The sequence below is a fragment of the Lemur catta genome, chromosome 7 (assembly GCF_020740605.2).
Source record: "Lemur catta isolate mLemCat1 chromosome 7, mLemCat1.pri, whole genome shotgun sequence".
Classification (NCBI taxonomy): Eukaryota; Metazoa; Chordata; class Mammalia; order Primates; family Lemuridae; genus Lemur; species Lemur catta.
The window spans coordinates 94,103,180-94,123,257 of NC_059134.1; the positions used below are offsets into that span (position 1 = coordinate 94,103,180).

A 20,078-nucleotide genomic window follows, 5' to 3' on the forward strand; every position below is an offset into this window, starting at 1 on the left:
TTATCTAGACACCACTTTAGTAGAATTAGAACTACTCTTTTCCACAATTAAAAGTTGTTTATTTGCTTGTATTTTCATTAATCTCTTTATCTGGCTACCTTCTTCACTTAACATTTAAGAGAGTGGAGTTCCAGAAGTGGTGAGCAGGATGTATTCTGTTTTTAGTATTTTTAAGAGCCTTTTTTATTGTACAAAGTGATTTTCGTAAAGCATTTTTCTGTCCTTGGGAAACAAGTATTATTTTTGAAATACATGAGTTAGAACAACATCAAGAACCTAAAGAGGGCCTAGAGTCTGCAAACCAGGGGGCTAAGATTGATCCCTAGACTTATCTTTCTTAATTAAACAAGTCTCTCTCTCTTTGTCTCTCCAGACTTCTGATTTTTCTTCACCCTGTTTATCCTCCCAAGGATATTTTGTAGGTAATTTGGGAGATAAATGTGAATTCCTATGAAATACTTTGACTCTCCCTAAGAATGCCATCAGGTACATCTACCAAAGTTTAGCCTAGAAAAGCACGGATGATTTAAAGATAGAACTTTCTCTATTAATTCCCTGTCAGAAATCACTCCTCTTTCTCTATGGGGAGTTCTGGAGTGAGAACAAAGTGCGAACACATTAGATTCAGTGGCTTTTCTCCCTTCCCTTTGCCTATCCTGTTCCTCACCCTAAGTCTGTGAGTCCATGAGTGGCTATTACTCCCTCCCTAGAAGAACAAGACCTCCTGCCAGGCCATGCCCGGGGTCAGGCAAGTGAGGAGAGGAAAGTGCACACCCCATTGTGGCCAAGAAGGCAGCCACAAAAGCCATATTGATCCTTTGACCTACATTGACGCTGAGTCTGTTCCTTTGGTGTCCCTGACTTTGGCAGTGTGGTTAGTCTAACTTTCTGCCCCCACCTTGAATTCAGCTTTGATGAAAAAGTAGTAGGAACTCAGGCCCATCCCTAGAGATTTGGGGTTTTTGTTTTGGAAAAGCATCAACCGAACTAACAGGGGCAGGAGATTTGGATTCCTGTGGCTTGGGGTAACTTGGGTCCAAAGAAACCAAGTGCCTATGATCATCATCTTCATTCCCCAAATGTAGCCATGCCCTCTGGATTCCCTCCTTTCACCCATCCTCCTCCCAGTCAGTTTGGCTTCGGAGTGGATTGTTCTTGCATTAGCATTACCATGTCCTTCCATATTTGAAATGCTTTGATGTATGGTACTACTTGCAGATTGCTGCTACTTGGCTCATCTAAAATCTTTTGGCTTTAGTACATGCAGTAACAAAACAACTTTTAAGCATCAGTGTATTTCTTCTCCCTTGGGATACTATAAACCTCTCTGAGATTTGCCTCTCTGGGTTTTCTGCTGGACCACAAAGCCTCGTCCTGGCTTATCTCTCCCAAAGCACTGCTTGTGTATATCAGGAATCATTTGCCTTGGTTGTCTTGATTGTATATCTTGGACTTTGGTCTTGGCTTCCTGTAATAGGATGACCAGATTTGTGTGCAGGCATCCAAAAGTAGCCAGCCTGCTGCAACACTGGATGACAGAGTAATAAAGTCTGTGGGTTTCTGTGCTATACTCTTCTCCTCCATGCTCTGCAAGACTGTTTGCCTTAGTACTGCTTCCAGATATTCTGTGGATGGTCTTTGGGCATGTGGTGGTGAATGTTCCATGCCAGAGAATTTCAGCAGATTAAACCAGCTTTGAAATGACCCATTCTTCCAGATCTTTATATACAAGGAAAACCAAACTAAGAAGGCTGATAAAGGCTCCTCTTGTTTCCTCTCTTCACCCGACCTTTTCTCAAACCAGTGAAGCTCGTTTGGTTACAATGTAACTGGGTGCCTCCCACCCAGAAAAGCTTTGTAGAAATATTGATCTTAAAATTTCATCCCTGGAGGTTAGTGGCTAGAACACCCTTGACACTGACTCACCTTTAATAGAGCAGCTCTACCAAGATTAGGTGTGAAACCCATGAAATGACCAAAAAGAGAACAGTAACTTGAAATGCAGAGACCTAATGTGTTCCTCTCCATCTCCACTTCAGATTTGCTGACCATGAAAGAATATCACTGTTTGCTACAATTGCTGTGCCCTGATTTCCCGCTGGAGCTTACACAGAAAGCAGCCAGGTACGTCTCCTGCACTCTTGAAACCAACTCAGCATTTTGTGGGCCACTGCTTCTTAGAGAGACTTGAAATGTATACAAATGAAAAATAACCATTAGGGAAGATATTGGCATTTGGAGAGGGGTGTATTTGGAATTTGCCCCCCAAAATATAATACTTTCTACATTTCTAAAGGGAAGCCAAGTGATTCTTTGTGGTTTCTGTGGGGAGCCTGAGGGTCTAAAGATAGAGTTGGAGGATAGTGAGGTGAAGAGGCAAACAAACAAACAAACAGAAAAACCAAATATATGTGTGTGTGTGTGTGTGTGTGTGTGTGTGTGTGTGTGTGTGTGTGTGTGTGTGCGCGCGCGCGCGCGCGCGCGCGCGCGCGTGTGCTACACACACATGCCCTCTAGAGGATATTCTGAGAAAAGAGAGGGCAAGAGTTGGCAGTGACTTGTGAGGATTGAGGTTGGGGACCAGAAGGGCATGAAGGTGATAAAGCCCTGGTTGAGGGAGGGAACTGTTACTACACTGAAGAGGAAACAGAGGCTCAAAGGGGTTAACTATGTTGCCCACATTTACTGATAGCTTGTAAGTAGCAAAGGTATGACTTGAACCCAAGTCTGCCCGAATCGAGACCCAGGGAGGCAGGGTCATAAGGAGACTCTCAATCTCCCCACGATCCTGCGTCCCTGTGCCATAGCATCATTTCTGCTTTTGTGGTTTGACCTGCTGAAACCAAAGCTGCATTGATTGCACTGCACCAAGAATCACCTCACTCCTCTCGAAATGAGCCAGCCAACTCCTTCAGCTGTCTTGGAAGATGGGAAATCCATTCCTACCAGCTACAGACACCAACCTCACACTGGGACGGGATGTTTTGCAATTCACAGCTCATGAACTAATTTTGCTCCTCATGCAAAATCTGTTTTAGTGATCTCACACCCAAAATTTTGTAGGATTTTTTCCCCCTTCATTGTTCAGTGGATACTTATCTTTCCCAATGGCAGTTGCCACTGGTAAAAGCTGTAGTTCAGGTTTTATCATTTTAACTTATCTGCTATCCATAGGAGATTTGGATTTTTTTTTTTTTCTTAGCTGAAAAAAAGCATGGGAGATTATCTCGTGTAATTTAAAAGCAGCCAAATGGAGTTAACTTCCAATTTCCATGAAAATTTCCATTTGGGCTCAGATCATTTTAAGGAAGACACAGCCCCAAATTTTGGGATAAAAAAAACTCAGTATTCTTGGCCGGGTACAGTGGCTCATGCCTGTAATCCTAGCACTCTGGGAGGCTGAGGCGGGTGGATCGCTCGAGGTCAGGAGTTCAAGACCAGCCTGAGCAACAGCGAGACCCCCGTCTCTACTAAAAATAGAAAGAAATTATCTGGCCAACTAAAAATATATATAGAAAAAAAAAATTAGCCAGGCATGGTGGCACATGCCTGTAGTCCCAGCTACCTGGGAGGCTGAGGCAGTAGGATCACTTAAGCCCAGGAGTTTGAGGTTGCTGTGAGCTAGGCTGATGCCACAGCACTCACTCTAGCCTGGGCAACAAAGCAAGACTCTGTCTCAAAAAAAAAAAAAACACCTCAGTATTCTTAAAGACCGAACTTAAGAATGAAAGTCAGCTATGGGTCTAACTAGAGAATTTCTAAATAGAAGAAAGGAACCATAAGTGTGGGTGTGTATGCCCCAGGGGGGCAGATAGGATCTATTCCAATCTTGTTTTCTGCTGAATCACCATCACTTAGCATAGTACATAGATACATGCTAGACGCTCCGTAAATATCTGCTGAATGAATGCAAATATGAATGACTGTGTGAATGAATGTTCCTTCTCTGACATTTTACATGGTTCTAATAGCCTGTGGTTCTGAGTAACTCCAAGAACAAGAGTCAGCAACTATATCCTCTAATAATTTGTTCATTTGCTTATTCATCAAGTATTTCTTTTTTAACGGCTTTTCGGGGTACAATTCACATAACATACATCTCATCCATTTAAAGTGTAAAATTCAGTGACTTTATATTTCCAGAGTTGTGTATCCATTACCACAATCAATTTTAGAACATTTTCATTACTCTAAAAAAAAAATCCTACACCCCTTAGCCATTGCTCTCCAATTCCCCCATCCTCTCCAGCCCTAAGCAACCACTAATCTACTTTCTGACTTTGTAGATTTACCCATTGGACAGTTCAAGAATTATAAAATATGTGGGCCGGGCGCGGTGGCTCAAGCCTGTAATCCTAGCACTTGGGAGGCCTAGGAGGGCGGATTGTTTGAGCTCAGGAGTTCGAGACCAGCCTGAGCAAGAGCGAGACCCCGTCTCTACTAAAAATAGAAAGAAACTATATGGATAGCTAAAAATATATATATAGAAAAAATTAGCCGGGCATGGTGGCACATGCCTGTAGTCCCAGCTACTCGGGAGGCTGAGGCAGTAGGATCGCTTGAGCCCAGGAGTTTGAGGTTGCTGTGAGCTAAGCTGACGCCACGGCACTCTAGCCCAAGCAACAGAGTGAGACTCTGTCTCAAAAAAAAAAAAAAAGAATTGTATAATATGTGATCCTTTGGTACTAGTTTCTTTCACTCAGCATAATGTTTTCAAGATTCATCCATGTTACAGTATGTATCAGTGCTTCATTTTGTCAAAGATTTCTTGAGTACTGATTTTGTGTCAAGATTCTGCACACTAGAAATGCATTCATGAATAAGATATAGTTGCTGCCCCTCAAGGAACTTGATTTAGAAGGGGATTGCTTGGGTACCGGTCACTGGCTGCCACTACTTTGTGATAGGTCACCTTAGTTTCTATCACTCCAGAATAGCCACTGTCTGCTTTTCCCATTCCTGAAAAATACATGACGAGCGTATGAGAGTGAGCCTTCTATGTGATTCTTAACCCCCAGCAGCCACAGCTTTGCATTTGCCCCACCCACCTCCCCAGACCCTTCCAAACAATCTTATATATGTAAGCTCTGCAAGATTAGAGTGTAAGTGATAGAATCCTGTAAGAACCACCGATTCTTGACACCAAGGTATAACTGTACTTGGTACAATTATCAATAGCAAGGGGCTTCTGAAGTGGCATTCCTGAATTTGTGGCCAGAGGCTTACCCACTCCTCACCTAAAGTCCTGCTATTTGATAGAAACCTCAGACCTTTCAGTTTGAGGAGGAGGCAGCATCCTAGTCAGACCATGTTAACAGCAGTGCGAGGGAATGGAGGGAATGCAGGTATAAATAACAGAAGTCCACTCAGTACTGGCTGCAAAGTTAAAGATGAATTCAGAATTAGGGGAAGTTTGTTTTCTCCCTATTTATGAGCATCAAGCTTCTATGTCAACCCACCTCCTCAAAACCATTCTTTTCCCCACCCCACTCCAGCTGGTGTGTATGTAGAAAAATTGGATACATCCCAGAAAGTGCCTCCTGATTGTTTAAGCTATTCTCATTTTGTCCTGAAGGTCAGGATCCCAGCTTCCCCACACATGCCTAGGCATCTGACCAGAATCACAAATGGGAGTAGTTAAGCCTCCAAGGCAGTGACTATTGCTAGAAGAGGAACTGCCCTCTCCCATCTCACTGCCAGGCTTACTTTATTCAGGGCCCTGAGGTCTGGGGACAGGCTGCAGAAGGAGCCTCCAGTCTGTGACGTGTGTGTAAAAGAATGTAATCCACAGGCAGCTGTAAAGCAGAGCCTGTTCAGGGGCATGGTGTCTCCACACGCGCCTGCCTTATGTGCTACAAGCATCGTGGCCAGGCCCTGGGGCAGCAGGTGTGAGCTGGAAACACAGGAAAGGAAAGAGCAAACAGACTGCATGACAGCAGCCCAGCCAGAGATCCCCTCCAGCTCACACATTCCTGCAGCAGTAGTTGAGAAGTTAAGTAATTGTATCCCTAAATGACCACCATAGTGTCTCTCTCCATCCTTCATGGACTGGGAAGCTTTCCTGATGGTTAAGAGCATGCAATTGAGCCAAACTTCTTGAATTCAAATCCTAGTTCCACGGCTTACTAGTTTGTGCTCTTGGGAAAGTCATTTAATATCTTTGAGCCTCTGTTTCCTCATTTGTAAAATGGGAATAATAATAGTTGTAATAATTGAAGAAGTATATGATGTGCTTAAAATGGTGGCTGGCACAGAGTAAACTTGCAATAAATGTTAGAAGTAGTAGTAGTATTGACTTTGACCTGTAGGAGTACAGGCACCATGGCATTAGAAAGACCTGGGTGTACATTCCACCTGTGCTCCATTAACTGGATGACCTCGACGATATCTCTTAACTTCTCCAAGCCCTGTATTTATATCTGTAAAATGGGGATAACAATAATAGTGACCAGCTCATAGGGTGTTTGTGAGATTTCAACGACAAAAAATATATAAATTGCTTAGCACATTGGAGGCATTCAATAAATAGTATTTTCTTGCTGTTATAATAATGTTGGTATTATTATTATTACCAGATTTTTAAAAAACAAATGAGAAGTTCCTGGATTCCTAAAGGCAGTGCTTTCTGGCCTTTTTTTTCACTTCACAGCACTCAGAAAATAATATATAACAAAAATGTCCAGTAAAGCAAGACTGCTAGTGATTGGCCTGCAGGCTCTGGCCTCCTCCCAGCTGGGCCAAGGAGACCATCACACCTGTAAACCATGCGAGGCCCAAGTGACTCAGTGTTGGGAAGCTCTGCTCCAAGGGTGAAGATTTAAAGCAGTGGTTCTCAAACTTGAGCATGCATCAAAATCACCTGCAGGGCTTGTTAAACCACACATGGCCGGGCCCCATCCCCAGAGTTCAGTAAGTCCGGGGTGGGGCTCAAGAATTTATAGTTTTAAGAAATTCCCAGGTGATGCTGATGGCCTGGGAACCACACTTTGAGAAATACTGATTTAAAATATTTCCTGCCAGTTTCATTCTGACATTTTAGAATTGGTTGGATTAAAAGAAGTTATATTCTCTACTCTTTTATCATCTGAAACACTATTTAACGTCTCCCTCACCAAAGGCCAGCACCCCTAGTGAGTATCTTATGTTTAATAGAAAAAGCTCTATTATCATGATTATGTTATGAATACATATACCGCTTCAAAAGCACACTAACTCCTAGGGAATTTAGTTTTAGACATGGCTACTCACCTCCATTCAAGAAAGTCACTGTTCAGCTGGCCCCTGTGTCACATAGCCCCAGTATAGCCTAATGGTGAGGGACTCAGGTGCTGGAGCCAGACAGCCCTAGATTCAAATACCAGTTCCTTTAACCTACCGGCTTCTGACTTTGACCACATTATTTAACTTTTCTAAGCCTCAATTTGCTCATCTGTAAAATGGAAATAATTATAGCACCCATCTGACAGAGTTGTTGAAGGATTTAATGAGATAATCCATATAAAATACCTGTCACATGACCCTCTAAAAATTACCTATTTTTAAAAATTATGGCCGGGCGTGGTAGCTCACGCCTGTAATCCTAGCACTCTGGGAGGCCGAGGCGGGCGGATTGAGCTCAGGAGTTCGAGACCAGCCTGAGCAAGAGCGAGACCCTGTCTCTACTAAAAATAGAAAAGAAATTATACGGACAGCTAAAAACATATATATAGAGAAAAAATTAGCTGGGCATGGTGGTACATGCCTGTAGTCCCAGCTACTCAGGAGGCTGAGGCAGGAGGATTGCTCGAGCCCAGGAGTTTGAAGTTGCTGTGAGCTAGGCTGACGCCACGGCACTCACTCTAGCCCGGGCAACAGAGTGAGACTCTGTCTCAAAAAATAAAAAAAAAAAATTATAATTTAGTGAATGGGGAGTGATGTTTCATTCCTATATTCAGTCTTCAAGTGCTTACTGAGCATCTGATACCTGCCAGACCTCATGCCATGTCCTGAGGATACAGCTTTATGCTTTCTTTCTGCCTCTCCCCCACAACATCTCTCTGCACAGATATCTGCCTGTATCACTGTTGCACCACAAGGTCTTTCCCCAAAACAGATTATCTTTTCCTTCCCCATTCTTTCACTTACCAAATATGTATTTAATGCCTGTTATGTGCCAGCATTGTGCTTTGTGGAGGGGCTATGGCAGTGACCAGAATAGATGTTCCTCCCAGCCCTGGAGGAACTTACAAATGGATAGAGCAGCAGACATTAAATAAATGAAGTGCTATAGGAATATAAAAACAGGAGAACCAACCTAATCTAGGGGATCATAGATAGCCTTCCATGAGCAAGAGATATTGAATCTGGGACCTGAAAGATTAGTAAGAGAAGAACTTGCCCTATGAGATATCAAGACCAACAAGATATAAGGCCATAACTGGGCATGATGGCTTATGCCTATTAATCCCAGTGACTCAGGAGGCTGAGGCAGGAGGATTGCTTGACCCCAGGAGTTTCAGGCCAGCCTGGACAACATAGCAAGACCCCATCTCTAAAAAAAAAATTAAAAATTAGCTAGGCATGGTGGCACATTTCTGTGGCGCCAGCTACTTGGGAGGCAGAGGAGCGAGGATCTCTTGAGCCTAGGAGTTGAGGCTGCAGTGAGCTATGATCACACCACTGTGCTCTAGCCTGAGCAGCAGAGTGAGACTCCATTTCTACAAAAAAATTATATATATATATGGCCATTATAATTAAGATAGTATGATACTAGAGTAAGGATTATACAAATGAATCATACTAGACAGAACACACTTGCGCAGTTATCACAACTTGATATAGACAATGATAGTATTGCAGAACAGATTGGAAAAGGGGTGATTCAGTAAGTGGTGGGGGAGCAAATCATTATCCACATAAGAAAAATTAAATTAGATCCCTACTTCATACCATAATTAGAAGTCAGTTTCACATGGAGCACAGACTTAAGTGTGAAATGCAAAATTATAATGCTCTTAAAAGACAATAGAGGAAAATATTTTTATGGCCACCAGGTAGCAAAAGAATTCTTAAATAAAATTTAACAAGCCCAAGCCCAATAGATGAGACTGCTGCAATTGACTGCAAAAAAAATTGCATTCATCCATGCAGTCAGTGTTCACTTTCCAGGTGCTGAGGATAGAGCAATGAACAAACAGTCCTTGCCTCACAGAGCTGACTGACATTCAGGAGAAAAGAGAAATACCAGCCAGGAAGCAAGAATTCCCTGATAGCAAGTGAACCCTGGCCACAGCAGTGAAACTGCCGAACCCTAACCACTAGACTACCAAGGAATTAAGAATTAAAGTATTCCTTTCAACAATAGAAACCATAAACAAAGTCGAAAGACAAACCAGAGACTAGAAGAGGATTTTTTAAAATTTATTAATCTCCAGAATTTTTCTTAAATTTTTTTATTATAATTTTTTTTTTAGAGACAGGGTATCACTATGTTGCCTAGACTGAAGTTGAACTCCTGTCTTCAAGTGATTCTCCTGCCTCAGCCTTCTGAGTAGCTGAGACTACAGGCACGTTGTGCCACCCTACTTGGCTAAGAATTTTTCATAAAGAATTCCTATAGGCCGGGCGCGGTGCCTCACACCTATAATCCTAGCACTCTGGGAGGCCGAGGCGGGAGGATTGCTTGAGCTCAGGAGTTTGAGAGCAGCCTGAGAAAGAGCAAGACCCCGTCTCTACTAAAAATAGAAAGAAATTAGCTGGACAGCTAAAAATATATATAGAAAAAACGAGCCGGGCATGGTGGCGCATGCCTGTAGTTCCAGCTACTTGGGAGGCTGAGGCAGAAGGATTGCTTGAGCCCAGGAGTTGGAGGTTGCTGTGAGCTAGGCTGACGCCACAGCTCTCTAGCCCGGGCAACAGAGTGAGACTCTGTCTCAAAAAAAAAAAAAAAAAAAAAAGAATTCCTACAAATTGCTGGGTGTGGTGGCTTGTGCCTGTAAGTCCCAGCTACTTGGGAGGCTGAACAGGAAGATTGCTTGAGCCCAGGAGTTGGAGGTTGCAAGTGAGCTATGATGAAGCCATGGCACTCTAGCCTGGGTGCAGAGCAAGACTCTGTCTCAACAAACAAAAAATTCCTACAAATCAATAAGAAAAAAATGAAGGACCCCAATAGAAAAATAGTGCAAAGGTTTGAATGGACAATGCAGAGAAGAACATTAATAATTAACATTTGGGCATATTTTCATGCCCAAACTCACTAGAAATCAGAAAACTGTCAATTAAATTGAGATACCACTTCACAGCTATCAAATTGGCAAAAATTTTAAAGTCTCATAAATATTGGTGAGGATGTGGAACAGTGGGAACTCATAAACTACAGGTAGGAGTGTAAATTATTACAATCACTTGGAGGCAATTTGGGCAAATCTAAAAAAGTTAAGAGCCACACCTGGATATAAGGAAACATGCAGCATTGTTTTTAATAACTACCATTGGAACAATCTTCATGTCCCTCTGCAGAAGGAAACAGAACAATTGGGAAAAGGGGTGACTTTCCCCTCGTTATGAAGAAGTGTGGCATCTTCGTACCATAGTTGTGGAATTCTATCCAGCAGCCAAAATGAATAGCTACATATGCATCAGTACTGACAAATCTCAAAATATCAAGTTACAGAATGACACACAAAGTTTGAAAACAAGCAAAACAAAGCTATATAGTGTTTTAGGACTGTAGACATTTGCATGAGTTAGTATAGTATAAAAACATGCAGAGGGATGCCAAACCCTCAAGGTACAGTCAGTCTTGGTGATCTCTGTGGAAGAAGGGTAGAGGAATGACACGAGGGAGGGGTACACAGGTGGCTTGAATGGTATCTGTAACGCTGTATTTTAAAAAGCTTTTAAAAACTGAAGCAAGGATGGTAAAAATGTTAATTGGCTAGTGGAAACACAGGTGTTTATGTTATTCTCTGTAACTTTTCTGAGGTTTTAAATACTTCACTTAAATCAGAAGGGATGGGTAGGATTTAGGCAAACAGCAATGAGAGGGAGAGGCATTCTGGGGAAAGTGAGCAGCAATGGAGAAGAAACCGGGCTCTCACCAATGATGGCCTGGAGGAACTGAGAGAAGCCAGGGGGCCTGGAGTGTGAGGCATTTGGGGGCAGAAGGAAAAAGGGGCCTTATAGGCCATACGTTGAATTTGGGTCTTTATCCTAAGATCTGTAGAGCAGTTCAGCCCCAGCTGTCAGGCTTCTTGGGAGGTTCTGGGATAATGAGGCCTTCAAGCTGCCCCTGGATGCTGCAGGGAAGAGGCAGCATCCGGAGCCTAAGCTTCCAGTCCTTCTGGGGGCAGCTGCTGTCACAAACACCAAGGGTGGGAGAAGGGAAGAGGCACTAGCAAGAAGGTTTTATTGCCACTGGGGAGCACAGAGCCCACTTTTTCTCACCAGGAGTGGCTGCAGGTGGTCTAGGAACTGTGATTAGAGTCAGGCCTGTATTTGAATTACAGCTCTTTTGCTTCTAGCTTGTCACCTTGGTCAAGTTTCTTATGCCCTCTGAACTTTTCTGTGTTCTCAGTAAAGATACTCACTGAACTTACCTCATAGGATTAATACGAGAAGAAAATGAACTTATGAACGTATAGTGCTGACAGAGTAAGCCCTAGTGAATATTAACCATTTTTATTATTAATATTTCCCACACCCTCTGGGTCAAGCTTCTTAGGCATTGCAGGGAGGTGGGGTTTAGGGTGCCCAGAGATGCAGGCTGGAGCCAGGGGAGACCAATGACCTGGACATCCTATGCTGCTTTGAGGGCCTGGACTTGCACCTTGTGCCGCACAAACATGCCGCCAACGCAGTCCAGAGGAGGGGCAACCCTCGGGAAGTGTCCCAGGAAACCTTCACAACAGCCTTTTTCTTCCCACCTGGAGAAAGTAACCAGGCATAGTGTCATCACTGCTTTGCTTTTATGGCCCTGATGTTAAAACAAAGACCACAGAGGTGTACTGTGAGCCCACACTTAGGGACACACTTCAGCTGCCCTCATGGAGGACACTAGTTATGTGACATCCCAAAAGTCCAGTAATGGAAGTGGCTCACTGAGGCAGGAGAATCACTTGAGAAGGGGGAAAAAAAAAAAAGGAAGGTGGCTCTTCTTTCTGGCCCTGGCTGAGGGCTGGCTTTCCCAAAAAGTAGATTTAAAACTAGATAGCTCACGCCTGTAATCCTAGCACTCTGGGAGGCTGAGGCGGGTGGATCGCTCGAGGTCAGGAGTTCAAGACCAGCCTGAGCAAGAGCGAGACCCCCGTCTCTACTGAAAATATAAAGAAATTATATGGACAGCTAAAAACACATATAGAAAAAATTAGTTGGGCATGGTGGCGCATGCCTGTAGTCCCAGCTACTCGGGAGGCTGAGGCAGAAGGATCGCTTAAGCCCAGGAGTTTGAGGTTGCTGTGAGCTAGGCTGACGCCACGGCACTCACTCTAGCCCAGGCAACAGAGCAAGACTCTGTCTCAAAAAAAAAAAAAAAAAAAAACTAGATAGCTAGGCCGGGTGTGGTGGCTCATGCCTGCAATCCTAGCATTCTGGGAGGCTGAAGAGGGAGGACTGCTTGAGCTCAGGAGTTTCAGACCAGCCTGAGCAAGAGCAAGAGCTCATCGCTACTAAGAAAAAAAAAAAAAAACTAGATAGCTATCTTACACCTGAGAGCCTCTGCCTAGTTGGGTGCTGGCAGTACTTCCTCTGAGCTATCTTTTTATTTGCTAATTTGGGCTCTTTCAGCACTTTAAACCAAATAGAATACACTTATGGATAGCAACTAACACATACTTTGAGTGTCTGTTGTATACTAGACAAAGTTCATCATCATATTGACTTCTCACAAGAATCCTGTGAAATAGGAACTGTGATTATCTCCTCTTTACAGATGAGGAAACTGAGGTTCAGAGAGAAAAGGTATCTTGGCCACTGAGCAGTGGAGCTGGGACTTAATCCCAGGGCCATCTAACCCAGAACTGCAGGAAATGGGTGCAGCTCATGCCACTAGACCAAGGAAACTGACCCTTAGAGGTGAACAGAAGTTGGCAAGTCAGTAGGTTCAGGCTGGAAGCTGTTGCTTCCTTGGCACCCACTTAACTCCCAGCCAGCCAGCCCATCCCAGCTGTTGGAAGTCAGCAAGGGGGTGGAGGAAGAGAGAGAGAGAGAGAAAGAGAGAGAGAGAGAGGGAGGGAGGGAGGGAGGGAGAGAGAGAGAGAGAGAGAGAGAGAGAGAGAGAGAGAGAGAGAGAGAGAAGCCAGCTCCCTAGGGATTAGCTCGGACTCTCCCAAATGCTCTTTCTTCATTCCAGTTGTCTGCCCTGGACTCCACCCTACACATGGTTCTGCTCAGAGCCAGCCTGTACCAGAGTGCCTTGACTTCTCTCCCAGAGTCCCTCTCTCTAGCCCTGAGGTATGGCCCACAAGGATCCCTCCATGATCCAATAGATTTGTACAGACTCTTTTTGGCAGCAGCTCCCTGTTGGCGCCACTTCAAAGAAGAGCCGGCCAGGCTCCTCCAGGTGTCAGGAGCAGCTGGCACGTTAGCAAAAGACCTCTGGCAGGAAGGAGTTTTGAGCCAACTGCCATCAACTGGAAAACAGCACATGTAGATGACCCCGTCTCCAGGAAAATTCCCTCTTGAGCCCTCTGAGGGTGGTGATAAGTTTGAGTTCAGGATGAAGGAGCTGTCTGTGGGGATACTGGGCCTACAACCTGGGGCTGTCCCTGTCACCAAAGGCAAAGACAGGCCAATAGCTTCCTGCCCGCCTTTTCCCACAGTTCTGCTGAGATTCCAAAGCAAGATGCAGATGCCCAGAACTTTCAGCAGTCAGAGCATTCATTTAGAGATGGACAGCACAGCATACGGGGTTTTTAAAAGCACCTTTATGTAAGTCTTTCAGGATCTTCTGTAGCCACAGTCCTCTGAACAGCAAACTTTCCCCCACCAGACACAAGACCCAGCACTAACAGGAGAAGCTGTTAGTTCTGTCCACCCTTAGAACGACAGTCTCTCAGAGCTGGAAGAAGCTTTTAGGAAGGATCAGCATGCAAGCTTCTGCTTGAACATCTCCAGCAACAGGCAGCTCATTCCTTCACAAATCAGCCACTATCCCAGAGCTACGCAGCTTGAAAAAGTCTTCTAGAGTGAAACTGTAGGTCCCTGTGACAACTCCCTCAGAGGCAGCCCTTCAAGAGTTGGGTCTCCAGGAGTTTGAGGTTGAAGTGAGCTACGATGACACCACTGCACTCTACCCAGGGTGACAGAGTGAGACTCTGTCTCAAAACAAACAAGCAAACAAACAAAAAGAGTTGGGTCTCAGCCCTCACTTCCTTCCTAGTCTTTTCTTCCAAGCTAAAGGCTCTAAATGCAGTCATGTGTCCAATGTCATGGTTGTTAGACTCTCCAACACTCTGATCCTTTTCTCCACAGCTCTAGTTTATTCCTCTTAAATGGACTATCCAGAGCTGAAAGTAATGTCCAGGTGTTACCAGGCCAGGGGAAAGAATTCCTTCATTCCTTCATTCAATAGATTCTTACTGAGTGCTTACTGTGTGCCAGGCACAATGTTGGACCCTGGAGTCAAGCAACAAGCAGGAAGACAGAGGTGTCATTTGGTGAGTGCTGAGGCAAAGACAGACATGTATAGTGTGAAGAGGTTGCAGAGAAGTGTAGAAGCTAGTAGCAGGGAGGCTGACGCTAGTCTGAGTTAGGGAGGGTGCTTTCCTCCTTCACTTCCCAGAGAGGTGCTGTGTAGGCCGCAACCTGAAGAATACGTAGGCATCAGGTGGGTAAGGAGAGAAGCCTGAGGGGCAGGGCACATTAGTAGAGCGACAGGCTTGTCTGAGGGGCATGAGGAAGGACAGGAGGATCAGGTGGCTGGAATACAGTGTGGGAGGCAGGGGGAAGATTATGTGGGCTCCTAAGCCAGGATCCAAATGGAGGACTCTGTTTTAAGGGCAAAGGGAAGCCCAGGACAGGTTCTAAACAGAATGGCAAAACAGTCAAATTCACACTGACTATTCTAATTGAGTCCACAGTGTATGGAGACTCGGTTAGAAGGAGGTAAGAATCCAGAAAATAGAGGTGGAGGCTGGGGGTAAGATGGTGGCTGTGGAAATGGAAAGTAGATGGAGTCAAGAGAAATGTCGGTGATGGCGTCAGTAGGACTCGGTAACTGACTGATTTGGGGTGAGCCAGGGAGGCAGTCCCAGGATGTCTAGGATGCCCCCCAGGTTTGTAGCTGAGCAGAGTAGTGGGTGGCATCGCTGAGATGCAGTTGGCTTTTTAGCAGCCCATCTCACTGTTTGCAATTGAGAAAACCCCTCAATCCCTTTCACACCTGCTGGGATCCACCCCGTGTCTCTCAGGAAGAAAGCCCCTGCCCCATCACCCTCCCTTAACTCGCCCACTGCCCCCTCCTGACCAGTGTAAGTTTAGGGCAACTGAGCAGCGGGGGTGAGAGCAGAGCACACACGGGGCGGCACTCTCACAGACATGCCCACCCTTCCATGCCACGCACGCCCTCTGCCACGGCAGCCTGTCTTAAGAGGCTGCTAATGTTCAAGAACAGCCCCTGCCAGAGAGCTGTGGGCCAGTTCTGAGGCTGGAAGGGGTGCCCTGTTGGCAGCTTCTAGTCCTGTCTGTGGCTGAAAGAGGAAGATGCTCATGGCACTTTGCTTCAAAGCCTGGCTCGGGAGCATGCTGATTAGCGAGAATTACAAATGGAGGTAACTTCTGGAATTAAACAGTGGTGATGATTGCACAACTTTGAATATTGTATAAAAGAACACTGAATTGTACACTCTTAAAGGTAAATTTTATGGTATTTTTATTGTATCACAATATAAATAAATGAAGATAAATACATAATTAATAGAAGTTACCGCTATAAACAGGAGCATTGGGTTCCAGACTGATGATAAACAAGAGAAGCCATGTAACATCTTGAAAGGCTTTGGCTCCCCGTTGGTGGTTTCCTGCTTGGAGATGTGTCATAGTAATTAACTTTAGACCTGGGAGTAGGGCAGGAAGGAAAGGTCACTGGCTTCTCTTCTCCAGGGCCTTTTCTTTCCCTGCTGAGCCTAAGAAGGAAAATCTTTGAGGGGCTGGTCGGTCTTGCTCCCTGAGGGCTCCTGGGAGCGCTCTCTCTTCTGCAGTTTAGGTGTCTTTGCTAACCCAGTCCTCTCTGTCTGCGCCCTGTCTGCCATCTCTCTGCTCCCTCTCCATCCAGATGTCAGAATCTGGGCTTTGTGCCCTCTCTCTTCCTTTTGCCTGTCTGGGTTCTCCTCAGGTTATGAGGAATGGGGGTAACCACTTGGCCTATGGCACTGTAGTCCCACGGGCTACTGATAGAGGGGCCAGGGCACCCTCCTGTGGCCATTGGCAGCTTTGCTTCTTCCCACCCTCTGGCCTTGAATTTTTTCCAGCTGGAATTTCAATGTTGGACTCTGGTAGTGGAGGCAGCTTTCTTTCTCCCCAAGAGACACATGAGAAACAATTAAGGCCCTAAGATATAAGTGACAAGAAAGAAGATAAATTAGCCACAGAAACTAAGAAATAAAATGTTAGTGTTTCTGTTCTGTCTTTTATTTTAAAAGAGGCAGTATGGCTTGCACAGTGGCTCACGCCTATAATCCCAGCACTTTGAGAGGCCGAGGTGGAAGGATCGATTGAGGCTAGGGGTATGAGATTAGCCTGGGCGACATAGCAAGATCCCATTTCTATAAAAAGCTTTAAAAAATCAGCCAGGCCTGGATCGTGATGTGTGCCTATAGTCCCAGACACCTGGGAGGCTGAGGCAGGAGGATCACTTGAGCCCAGGAGTTTGAGGCTTCAGTGAGCTATGATCACACCACTGCACTTCAGTCTGGGCAACAGAAGGAGACCGTGTCAATCAATCAGTATGCAGTGTGACCTAATGCAAAAATACATGGCCTATAGAGTCAAGCAAACTCACCAGTTGTTTATGTGACTTTGGTAAACTTACTTCTCTGAGACTTAGACTCCTCACTTATAAAATGGAAATAATAACAAGACCTACCTCATAGGATTGTTTTCGGAAAAAATTTAATTAATGTAGTTAAATACCTTATACAGTGCCTGCCACGAAGTACTCAGTAAATGGTACCTGTTTCTATAGTTATCATTATTACAACTAAAGACTAGATAGGAACCACTTTCTGTCTTTGGGGAGATCTGAAGCAGGGCCAGGTGCCTTGCACAATTCCTGGGGTAGGGGCACCACTTACATTGAATACTCTGCAAAGCCCCTTCCCCAGAGGTAAGCAGTGCTCACTCTCTCTGGGGCTGATCCAGCTGCCATTTGGGCAGCCTCTGACTGGAGGGCAGTGGAGAGAGATTTAGAAAAATACATCAGAGAGCAAAATAAAACAATTTAAAAAACAATAAGAAAGATAAAGCCAGAAGGGCCCAATCAGGAACAGATTGAGGGCCCAGCTCCACTCCAGTAGATGAGTTTGGCACCCTGCCTGGCACATGGATAGAGCCCAGCGAGTGCTAATTTCCTTCTCTTCCTGTCTTCTGGCAGATGAGGCCCCGAGCAGAGTAGGAACATGGCCTTGGGCTGATCCCTTGACTAGTCAGATGATTTTCTTCCTGTGAGGTGCGGGCCTAGTGGGAGGGACAGTAAAAACCAGGAGGTGGCCACCTTGTGAGAGTGGACACCAAGGATGAGCAGTGGCCACCACAGCATCACAAGATGGAGTGTATTCTTTGACCCTGTCAAGTACAGAGTCCCCAATAGCTCTTTGCCCTCTCCCCTTGTCTGCCATCTGTGTCCCAGGGTGGAGGTGCCTGTAGCTGTTCTAGCCTTTTGGTAACTTACTAAATTTCAGTACTACTTGCCAAGACCCCTTTAAAGCCCTTGGCTGTTCTTTTTGCCTTTTCTGATCAGCTGTATTTACTTGAACTAAATGGTCCTCACTGCAGAATGAAAGGATTCGCTGCCTAAGTGTATGAAAAGAAACCTTGGCTACATTACAATTGCACCCTCTGCTCGCTGCCCCACCCCCTATGCTCCATCCACTAGCTGGTGCCACAGAGACTGAACTTGGAGCCTGCTCTTGGTACAGTGTGGTCAGTTCAGTTTGGTGGCAGTGTCCAATTGATGAAAAAGTGAGGTGGCTGGGAGGAGCCTGCTTTTGGGATCACTCTCCTAAATGTCTTGCTGCCCCAGGGGAGACTGGGGGCCCAGGAATAGCTCACTTGCTCACTGGCGCAGGCGCTCCCCCTCCACCCACCCACACTCACATTCCCTCTCTCTCTCCTCCCCCGGCTTCAGGATTGTGCTCATGGACGATGCCATGGACTGCTTGATGTCTTTTTCAGATTTCCTTTTTGCCTTCCAGATCCAGTTTTACTACTCAGGTGAGAGTGTTCCAGGGCCATGTAATGGCTCCTTTCTAGGACCGTGTCTCTCCCTGTCCCACCCTGTTGCCCTTTCCGTCTGTGTGCCCGGCACCGTGTTTCTTTCCCCACTTCCTTTGGGAGTGTGCTTCCCCGCGGGTCAGTAACAGGATGTCTGGTTCTCCATGGTGGCCACAAGAGTCAGTCTGCACAGCTGACTTCCTCAGCCTCCTGAAGACATTGAACACCACACTGCTTCCAGTCAGCAGCACAACAGATCAGTCTAGGTGGCAATGACAATAAGAACAACATCGATAGCATTCACTACTCATTGGAAACTTACTATATCCCAGGCAGAGCACTAAGGACTTTAATCCTTACAACAACCTTAAGAGATAGGTCCTTTGAGACATAAGTTTACAAGGTAAGTAGCCAAAGACACACAGCTAATAAGTGGTGGAGACCAGACTTGAAGAGAAGGCTGACTTGAAAGCCAGTGCTCTCAGCCTCTTTTCTGTATTACCACAATCAGAGATCTCTCCCTTGGTGCATGGTCGTGTGTGTGGCCACACATTCTTCCCCACCCACAGCTTTAATAAGCACACACCAGTCCTGGCTCACTCCCACCAGCTGTGCCTCTAAATCCCTTTGGAATCAGGTGGAATAAAAATAGACAAATAAAGACAAACGCATACCCGCTCACACACAGCAACATCAAATGGAACGTTGAGTTTAGAAATTGCTGACTATGTCCATAAACAAACTTGTTTAAAATGGGCTCTTCCAGTAAACAGAAGGCTGTCCTTGGAGCCTGGAGATGGCCTTTCTGCCAACTGGTGGCCCCAGCCAGCCCTGGCCTCACATAGGCACCACATTCTGTTTACTTGATGGCAGCCAAGGGCTGTTCAGGCAGGGGCTGGAGCATGGGGTCTCACCACCTGTTCCTTAGCAGAAGCTCTTAGGCCCCAGGCAGAGCAGCCGTGTCTGGGAGAACATTTCCCCCCATTGCTTCCCCTGCCTCTCCTCTCACAGTGCTCCAGCCAGCTGCACTGGGCCAAGAGCATCATTACACTGCACCGCAGTGTGTGTCAGCCAGGGCTGGGACGGGCCATAAGTCATTGGTAACTAATGATGGCTCAACTACAAAAATTTGAATACAATTTCAAATGATTAATAAATTAGCAGCTTGCAGGCTTTCTCTGTTCCTCACTGGTATTCCAACTTGCTTTCTTGAGTTAGAGAGGCAGGTGGCCTCACAAGACGGGGCTTCCCAGTGGAAGCACGCACATGTTTACTCTTTGAAAAAATATTTATGGCATTTAATATGTGCCACGCACAGTGCTAGGTGCTGGGGCAGGAAAGGTCAACAAGGCATGACCCCTGCCTTTGTACAAGGATCTTACATTCCAGCAAGGAGACAGATTAAATAAATAATCACACAGAAAACTCATCATTGGCTAAGTGCTATGAAAGCATGTGATGGGGACTCTCACCTAGTCTAGGAACAACTGTCTAAAGGATGAGACATTTGAGCTGATATGCATTAGTGTCACCTCTTATGAATGTGGGGGTCAAAAAAGACTGAGGGCTTCTGCTCTCAGGACACCATGCCCTGAGCACTGAGGCTGGTGTGCAGCTGAGCTGACAAGCAGAGAAGGGAGAACACAGTGAAGGGACGAAACACGTCCTCCCTG

The 20,078-nt window shown here is 45.5% G+C and overlaps 1 protein-coding gene across 1 annotated transcript in view; it reads left to right on the forward strand.

Annotated features, from left to right (window-relative positions):
* Nucleotides 1-20,078, forward strand: part of C7H11orf49 (chromosome 7 C11orf49 homolog) — a 167,117-nt gene that overhangs the window by 142,349 nt on the left and 4,690 nt on the right. The window contains exons 4-5 of the mRNA XM_045557971.1: nt 2,040-2,124; nt 18,320-18,405. Of these exons, the coding sequence (XP_045413927.1) occupies nt 2,040-2,124; nt 18,320-18,405 (171 nt within the window). The remainder of the gene's footprint in view (nt 1-2,039; nt 2,125-18,319; nt 18,406-20,078) is intronic.